This window comes from Apteryx rowi, unplaced genomic scaffold (assembly GCF_003343035.1).
Source record: "Apteryx rowi isolate R43461 unplaced genomic scaffold, aptRow1 scaffold_549, whole genome shotgun sequence".
In the NCBI taxonomy this organism is placed as follows: Eukaryota; Metazoa; Chordata; class Aves; order Apterygiformes; family Apterygidae; genus Apteryx; species Apteryx rowi.
Window position 1 is genome coordinate 299,461 of NW_020450815.1, and position 9,599 is coordinate 309,059.

At 36.7% G+C, this 9,599-nt stretch overlaps 1 protein-coding gene across 1 annotated transcript in view; it reads left to right on the top strand.

The window, feature by feature from the left end:
• The window catches only part of LOC112973470 (solute carrier family 12 member 7-like), a 74,347-nt gene that overhangs the window by 34,352 nt on the left and 30,396 nt on the right, over window positions 1–9,599 (top strand). Inside the window, exons 7-9 of the mRNA XM_026081393.1 lie at window positions 731–972; window positions 3,822–4,033; window positions 8,268–8,435. Of these exons, the coding sequence (XP_025937178.1) occupies window positions 731–972; window positions 3,822–4,033; window positions 8,268–8,435 (622 nt within the window). The remainder of the gene's footprint in view (window positions 1–730; window positions 973–3,821; window positions 4,034–8,267; window positions 8,436–9,599) is intronic.

A 9,599-nucleotide genomic window follows, 5' to 3' on the forward strand; every position in this document is an offset into this window, starting at 1 on the left:
ATGCAGACTTTCCCAGCTTGCCTCCAGCCTGTATTTTTTTTTTTTTTTTTTTTTTTTTTCCCCCTCCCCTTCTTTCCATAGCTATGGTGTGTGATAAGGTGCCCTTGCTGATGAGACCATGCCTTGGTCCTTCTTCCCCTCCAGTCCTTAATGATTTTTCTTCCTGGAAGGGATATGAATTTACATGTGGGGTGGGAATTGTTAGGAGAAAAGAAGCTGGCTGGATTTTATTTTATTGTTATTTATTTTTAAGCATCTCCCAAGATACAGTACTTTCTCAGGAGATCCATCCTCATTCCTTTCTCTCCCCTGCCCCAGTCACTTTTATTCTGCTTTACTTTTTGCTGAGAATTTCACTTTGCATACCTGCTAGTTTTCAAACTAATCTTTATTACAGAACTATAGGGAGGAGGGTAACAAAAAGGACATTTAATTAAAGCTTCATTGTACTTTAAAACAATCTGTGGCAATAGCTCTGTAATAGGAAAAAATCTTGGAAGTAACTTTTTATTGTTTTGTGATGCCAGAACTGTGTGAGGATATTTGTTTCTGCAAATAAAGTGCTCTTTCTTCTCTTCTTAAATATCCATGTTATTTGGTGAATCCATATTTGAAAGAATAAATCTGATACAGTAATAGTTTAGATTTTGAAGTTCTCACAAGCTTGGTTCTTCATATAGTGCTCATTCTTACACCTATGATAAGGCAATCTGAAAACTATCTCTTGCAGACCTACATTTCACCTAGTGCTGCTATATTTAAAGCAGAAGAGGTTGGTGAAGAAACAGAGGCTATGCTGAACAACATGAGAGTTTATGGAACATGTATTATCATTCTGATGGCCATCGTAGTCTTTGTGGGAGTCAAGTACGTCAACAAACTTGCCCTGGTCTTCCTTGCCTGTGTGATTCTTTCCATCATTGCCATATATGCGGGAGTTATTAAGACTGCTTTTGACCCACCTGACTTTCCGTAAGTGAAATATCATTTTAAGTACTACAGGTTATTTAAAAAATAAATAAGTAAACATTTCATGTTTTAAGCTAAATTTTAAAACATAAAGGCTTCAGTGGTAGGTTTCATGTGGTTATTAGGTGCTTACATGCTTCTTTTGTTCTCCTGAAATACTGATTTGAATTTTTGTCTCATTCTTCATAAGACCTATGACACTCTGGAAAATGTTCTTTGGTTAAGGTTAGTGATGTTTATTCCATTCACATTTAAAGAACAGGAAAGTGGTTTTGCTGACAATAAATGTAACTGCTTTATCTAAAGAATTAAAAAGTAAAAAGCTGTAGAAGAAAGTAAAAACATCAAAGTTATGTAGCTGTGAATCATAATTACTGAAGTAACATACTTTCAAGCTTTCTTTATTGTGAGGGAAACTTTTGAAACTTATGTTTCTCCATACTCAGAAGTATTGCATTTTAAAAATTGCTTGCTTTTATATGAAAACATCTTGTTACTAAAACTTAATTTTATTGTTGTCACACATAGCATGTTGCCTCTCAACATTGTTAGCCTATACCTCTCTTCATCTGACTCTAATAATACTTTTTATCATACCACGGTATCTGATTCTCAGTATGGGAAGGATATTTTTGTGCATTTTACTGTTGGGTGAAAACAAAACAGTACTGCTTAACCCATTAGTGGAAGAGCTTGGGAATTACTGTTGCCAGGTGCCATCTATTATGAAGAACACAACTTATCTTTTACTGTATGATTGTTATAGTTTCCATAGCACTTGCAGATGTTGATATTTGCCTCACAAATTGAGCCATTAAAGCAGTGTTTGTGGACTCTATTGTAAAAATGATGTAAACTTACGTAAAGCATTAAACCAGCTTAGGTGGAAGGGTGTTTTGGTGTGTGTGTAATTTGTTTTTTAATGTGTGTGCAGTGTAGGTTTGTATGAGCTGTTTGTGATCGCCCCACATTGCGATTCTGTAGGGATTGCTTCTGAAATCTGTGCTATGTTATTTAAGTGACATAGAAAAGAGAATAAATAGCAAGATGACAACACCTGCTGATTATACAAAGTTATTCTAAATAATGAAACATGACTATGGAGAACTGTATATGGACTTGATAGATGATGCTCACTGAATTATAAAATGGAGGAAACTAACTTTACAGGATTGGTGATGGGCTCTGAGCCAACTTTGCTACTCGGGCATGAGAGTTGGGGACTCTAGTGGATTGTTCCAAGAAAATGTTGGTTTATTATTCATCTTTTGTCAAAAAATGAAGCCTAATAATAGGAATTATTAGGAAGGGAATATAGAACAAAGCGAATGCAGTTGCTTCAGCGTGGTTCTGATTCTTTCCACTCCTCCAGCAATCTCAAAAGAGATAGTTGTAGTGGGGAAAGTTCAGAGGAGGGTGTTAGGGATGATCTAAGGTAATAAACTCCACTATGAAAAATAACTAGACAGGGTCTCCCCCATCTGGGAGAGATGGCTGGCACAACTGAGATCTACAGAGTCGTGGCTTGGAGAATGTAGCTGGTGAACAACGTAGCTGGTGAACAACTCTTGGTTTTTTCAATTAAACAGAAGTAGAAGGTGGCAGAGCCAACACGAAGGTAGCTGATTCTTTGTAGAATATGTAGCTAAGCTGTAGAACTTCTTGCCATAAGATGTTTTAGTTCCTGATGGTTGAAAGGTCAGAAAGTGAACAGCAACTTTATGGGGGGGGCAGAATCTATTGAATGTTAGATACAAATACACTGTTTTCAGATAAGGAAGTCTGAGCCCCAAATGCTCAGCAGTTTGGAGAGTGTTCAGAAGAAATATTTCTTTATGCTTCCCCTGACCCTGTACGATTCCAAAGGTAGCTGCTTTTGACAGCTGTTGGAAACGGGATGTTGCATTAGGTCAATATGCTGCCTGATTTAGATACCTCTTCAGTGACAAGTGGCATGCTTATACTGTTTGTCACAGGCTTCCTAACAGAGCTCCTTCAGAAATATTAGATGTGTACTACATGTGTATTTTGACTTAACTGCCTAACACAAATATTTTATTTGATGTTCCTTCTTTCATCTTTATAAGTGTTCTATAATATTTTGTTATCAAGCAAGTCTGGAGTAGATGGCTCTTGAACATCTGTTGTGTAGTGAAAAGTTATGCAAAGAAATATGGTTTCCAGGTCATTCGTGTTCTTTGCTATCAGGCATTTGCTCTTTGCGAAGCATTCTGAGCTTTCTAGTTTTCTTTCCCTTCTAAGCGATTAATTGCTTCATGCTACAAATATGGGGGGTATATGTGTGTGTGGTGTGTTAAACTTCCTCCAGTGTATTTAGTTTTTGTTTTTAACCCTACTGGTTTATTCCTTCTCTTCTGGGTTTTTAATACTTTTGAGGGCCTTCTAAAATGTTTATTTTCTGGAAAAGTTCATGATGCATTTACTTAATCAGACTTTTGGATAATTTTTTGGTCAGTCTCTTGTTACATGAAAATATTCCTGTTATTTAGTGTCACTTGTTTAGCATTTTATGTCTAGACTTGTGAAACTGCATGCATGTGGTCTCCACTATTTAGTGGCTAAGCTGCTTGAATTGATTGTATTTTTGAAGAATAAATGACAAAATAGCTGTTAATGCTCTGAACAAAGCAGAAATGTTTTAAACATGACAGCTATTATTTCTTATAAATGATAATATACAAGAAATTACATACTGTTTTAGTAGATGTTGTATAGCCCATAAAATAGGTACCCTAAATAAAGGGTTTCTGAAGAAGTCTAAGGGACAAAAAATGATTTAATGAGCAATGTTCTGTTGAAGGTTCCACTGTTGTATGGTTTTTGTCTTGTAGTATTTGTCTTGTTGGGAACCGTACACTGTCAAAACGCAACTTCCATGTCTGTGCCAAATATACTGAAAGCAATAATGAAACAAAGACTACAAGGCTGTGGCGTCTCTTCTGTGATAGCTCATTGCTCAATGCCACATGTGATGACTACTTTGCTCTCAATAATGTAACAGAAATTCAAGGGATTCCTGGAATAACGAGTGGAGTTCTCATAGGTAAGTCAGAATTCGGTGATTAAAAATTTTTGGACAGTATTAGCTTGGTCTGTAGCTGTCTCTTAATGTGGTGGGGGTGGTCCTGCTGTCATTAGTTTTTCAGCTCTTTATTGGTTTTGTGTAAGAGAGTGCTGCCTGGAGCATCCTTTCTTCTGTAATGCCTCTGCATAGTTTTGGAAGTTTAGTGTCAAATGCTTTGATTTGGAGAATGTTGCGGGTTTATAGGGACTCTTTCAAATGCCACCATTCTATTAAAAGGGGATAGAAAAGTGTTTACATAATACAGTAAGGTAGTGATGGGTTTGGAGAAAGATTGCGTGTTGTGTGGGGTGTGTGTTGTTTTGCTGTCCCCCCCCCCTTTTTTTTTCTTCAAACCTTCCAGTCTAGCACTTGACYGGGAGACTTTCTAGAAAGTATTTAGATCTTCTTCTGTTTCCATTTCTGTACAGTTATGGGAGCTTGGAATTCAAATTAATTGCAATACACTGGGTCATAAGACTCATTTTGAAGATGTAATGGATAGTATTGTATAGAAACACTGTTTCTAGTGTGAAAATGATGTTCTGATACCTCCTCCCCCATGTACCATTTAAAAAAAAAAAAGTTTGATTATAAAAAATATAAACTTTATTTGAAGATAGGGACAGTAGGGGATCATACTACTGCTGTGGTAATTCCTTTTGAAAGGTCCAATATAAAGTGTATACGTACATACAAACACACAGGATGAAGAAGATTAGGCTGCAGTGAGTCTAAATTTGCGTATAAAATCATGCAGAACTTCCTCAAAATCAAAAACAAAATCCTTTTTCATTGGAATGTTTGCTATTAAAAAAAAAACAAACAAAAAAAACTTGATTTAGGGTTGATGGTTCTGTGTTACATAATTTACCACATGCATATCTACTAGTTTTCTGAATATTTAAAAAGTATTTTTTTTTTTTTTTTTTTTTTTTTTTTTTTTTATATTTTTTTTTTTTTTTTTTTTTTTTTTTTTTTTTTTTTTTTTTTACATCTTCAGAAAAACTTACTTTTCTATTTTTTGCTACAATTTAAGTTTTAAACAGTTGTTTAGCTTCTGGGGGTTTCAATCCGAGTACTAGTTTAATTTTGGAATTAAATTGTGATCTGCCTCTGACCACTGGTTAACATGGTTTTTCTAACTTTTTTACTGCTGTATAAAAATGCATTTTGCTTTCCTAATGTCACAAGTATCAGCTGAGACTTTCATGGAACACTTTTACGATGCCAAGATCTCATCAGCAATCACTGAGAGTTGACTCAAAGCTCAGTTTGAGGGATATGTCTTCCTATGTGCATCACTTATCTACAGTGAATTTCATCGGTTTTGTTTTGTCCGCTCCTGAGTCTAGTGTAGTTTTTCCTGCAGTTGACTCTTGCTTCTACAACCTTGAAAAACTGCATAGTACCAGGAAGCTTTTTCCATCTTGCTACTTGCTCTTTTTTCCAGGCTGCTTGTGACTGCATTGGGAAGCATACATCCTGGTACAGATCCTTGCAGAAGTTTACTGGTGACTTCTACTGCATTGTAAAACTGAGTTTTACATTTACCTCTTGTTCTCCATCTTTGAATCATTTTTTATACGTGTGAGAACTTTTCCTCTTATCCCACAGCTACTTAAGATTCCTTACCCAAGGAAACTGCCAAAAGCATGGGAAATCCAGGTGGACTGAACTAAGCAGATCTCCTTCATTTGTGTTTCCCTCAAATAATTGATTATTTTTGAGGTACTACTTTCTTTTGCGGAAGTGATGCTGAGACTTCCCCAGTTCCTCAGAACTCTCAAACAGTGTAAATAGATGACAATTTTGTCTGAATTTGGAGATGATACCCATCCTTCTATTCATTGCTATTGTTGCTGTCAGTTGGCCATGTGCAGATGTCACTTGTGAGACTTTAGTTTCCTTATTTCTCTGGAACGCCTGTAGAAAGCTGACCTTATCTGTCACACTTCAGTCCCTGGGTAGCAGTGCAGTCTCATGTAAACTCATGATTACCTGCCCAGGTCTTGCAGTATTCTTGGATGAACACTGTCCTGCTTGCTGCATGTGAGCACCCATTCGAGTACATAATGCGAGTTTGAACTCAACTGGCAAAAGGCTCTTCAAGGAGGATTCTTCTGCACTGGGGACTTGTCCTCAGCTTTGCCTGAGGACTTTGCTGCCGACTCCTCATGTTTAAATTTCTTGAGCCTTGTCTGTGGCTGTGAATATTCAGATATATCTGGGTGTCTTGGGGAGTGTCTCTGCTGAGTCCTCACACTATTTACTGAATGCTTGAATATATCTCCCGTGAATGTGGCCCTAACAGTAATGAAACCATTCTAGAAGTAGCTTTCTTCAACACTTTTCTGCTTCATGGTAGCATGGTACTGTGCTTTGGGAGTATAGATGCGCAGTACCAGATATTGTTTGTATGTTTTAAAATATTAGAGGAGCCTTGGTAATCCATGAATGAACCTGGAAGGGAAACCTACCATCCTAAAAATGTCTACACTCTTTTGGAAAGTGAGCCCACCCCCTCAGCCTTGCTTCCAAGTCCACTTGGATTATTGCCTCTGGAAAATGAGTGTAGGAAATCAAGGTAGCAAAGCTTGGTGAGATATCTTGAAAGTGAAAGGGGATTTTCTATTTAAAAAATAGAAAAAAAATTTTACTCACACAACCACAACTAAAGATGCATGGATCCAAGTGGTCTGGCCAGTATCACTTCTGTGCAACACAATACAAGGGACACTGGCTGTTGAGTCCTCACTAAGTCTCTAGAGCTCTTTTTGATCAGCGATGACAAACTGATTTTGGACTTGCCTTTTAAACACTTTGGAGAGCAGATACTATTTTGGAGATCTTGTCTCATTTTACCTCACTCCTCAAGTCTTTAGTGAAATTCCAGAGTTTCACAGTTCTCTTGTTTTCTTTAATTCTTTCTTTAATGGCTCTAATCTTCAGCTTATCTTTAGATCAATATTATTTCATTCAAATGAAGAGGAAGAATATATATATGGTGTTCTGTAGCAATTAATGGCTACCTTTCCTTTCAATCGTTGTTTCTTATTGTTCTTTTTCGTGCCTAATTCCATTCATGCTTAATTCATACCGATTGTAATATTTCTGTTAGAAATCTATCTTTATAGAGAGGGAGAACATCTGCTCTGTTTCCTAGCATGTAGTAAGGATTTGCCTTATCTTAGAATTCTAAGAATCAGCTTTGGGTGTTCTCACCATCCTCTTAAAAGGAAGGGCACAATAAACATTTCCACAAATGTAAACTTTTAAAAGTTGCTGGTTCTTTGACCTATCCATCTTCATCAGACCAGCATCCTTAGTGTGTTGTTGGATCTGGACCACCTTTTTTTGTTTGCTTTTGTTGGATGTGGAGTGTGATTTTCTTTTTTGGGGTGTGGGTGTGGGTTTTTTGGTGTGGGTGGTGTTGTGTTTGTGTTGTGTGTGGTGGGTTTTTTGTTGTGTGTGTGGGGGGGTTTTTTTTGTTTGTTTTCTTCTCTGGTTATTCCTTTTTGTCTGGAGTTTGGCTAGTCTGCTTTGGTCAGCAGAAGGAATACCTTCACCATGAACAGCAGAGTCTTGAATTGTTGTCTAAGATTGTTCTCAAAGAACTCAAGTCGCTGCTATGTAGTCTTCCTTTTCTGACCTTTTCCTTAAAACTCAAGAACAAGGAATGTAAATATATGCTAAATTGCCTGGACTTGGAGATGATACAGTTAGTTTCCTTATTTTTCTGAATGCTTTAGGTATTGGCTATTTATAAGCCGGTATCGTACAAAACGTAAGAGGTCTGACTTTTACCAACATGTCAGAGATGCATTTGTACTGTTATAATTATACAATTGTACTATTGTACAGATATACCCATATGTACCCATAGTTTGGGCAGTATAAGTGGACATTCTATAAATACATTAGACTTATATAACTAAATATTTTTAATGAAGAGTGTCTCATATGACATCCTAGATAGTACTGCATCTCCAGTGGCATGCGATGGGAGCATCCATCAGTTACAATCGATGGTGATGATGGTGTTGCTGTGTTCTTGGTTTCATAAGAAAATGTTATAAAACTTTAAGATCTGTGTATAAGAAAAAGGTCATCAGATTCATAGCGGTATTGCATTATCACTACTTAAGATCTTAAAATGGGGAAATGACAGTGGCTCTCTCTTTTTTTTTTTTTTTTTTTTTTTTTTTCCTTGTAGATAACCTGTGGAGTGCCTATTCAGAAAAAGGATCAATAGTTGAGAAAAAAGGTCAGCCATCAGTTGCTGGATCAGAAGACACAAAAGCTGGCGGACTCCCATATGTTTTTACAGACATCATGACCTACTTCACAATGCTTGTGGGGATTTATTTTCCATCTGTGACAGGTAAATACAACTATTTTTCGTAAATGAGGATGTGTTATAGTTGAAAGAAATGTGTTTGTTTTTCTTTTTTTGTGTTAACATTTACTAATGACACACAAAATTCCTAGTCTGTGTGTCAGAGACCTATGTAAGTAAAACTTTGTAGTGCTAGAGAGACGTAGGTGGCTGCTGGTTGTTTTAGGGGTTATAGGCCTGAGACAAGGAATCAGTTCAAGTACCGTTTTCTAGATTTGGAAATAAAAAGAAATCTCCACGTGTTACTAAATTCTTATTCAAAATAAGATGCAGTTCAGTGGAAGATTACGTATCTTTATAATATGTTGCTCTTGAAATGCATGAGAGAACAACCGCATACTAGCATGACTGTTTCGGGCACTCAGGCAGTGAACTGCCTGTGATTTGTTTACATTTTCACGATTTTTTTGCAATTCAAACCACTAGAGACTTTTTTGTCAGGATTAGAGATTAATTGTATTTTGCTTCTCTTGGGTTTAATTTGACTGAAACTGAGGAAGTTTTCTTCAAAAGTCCCAGTTTAAGTAGTTGTAATCTCAAGTAACAAAACAGGGTTCTGATGCAAAGTTGCAACACTGTCCCCGATAGAATACTGAGGGGACCTCATTCCTTCATATTCTCTCCCAGGCTGCCCCCATTTTTAGGTATTTAGAATTTTTTCTATCCACATTTCATGATGAAACCCTACCACAGACTGATATATCATGTGGTGCTTGACCAAGTTACTTTTGCACTGGAATGAAAGGGAGAGCTGGCAGAATTAGTCAATTATTGTATGATTTCTCTCCACTCCTCCTGAGGTGTGTGCTAGAAAATACTTTTGTTATCTTGTTAGATTCAAACAGGGGTGTGTACCTACAACCTCCTGACCGTTCCTCTTGTACTCCTTTCTTTTTGCTTGTATTTTTATTATTCAATTTATTGCTTGCTTGCACATCTCATGGCTTATGGTCTCTTCAGTGGAAAGCTAGTGCTTTTGGGCATGCTGGCTAAAATTGCCAAAACCCTGTTAGTTTATAACATCTATCCCCAACACTTGGCTATATTCTATCTATTTCCCAATTTAAAAAAAAATCTGTTTTTTTTTTTTTTCAAATGTAACTGCAGAATAACTTTTGTCAGTGTGGGTTTGGTTTTTTTTTTTTTTTT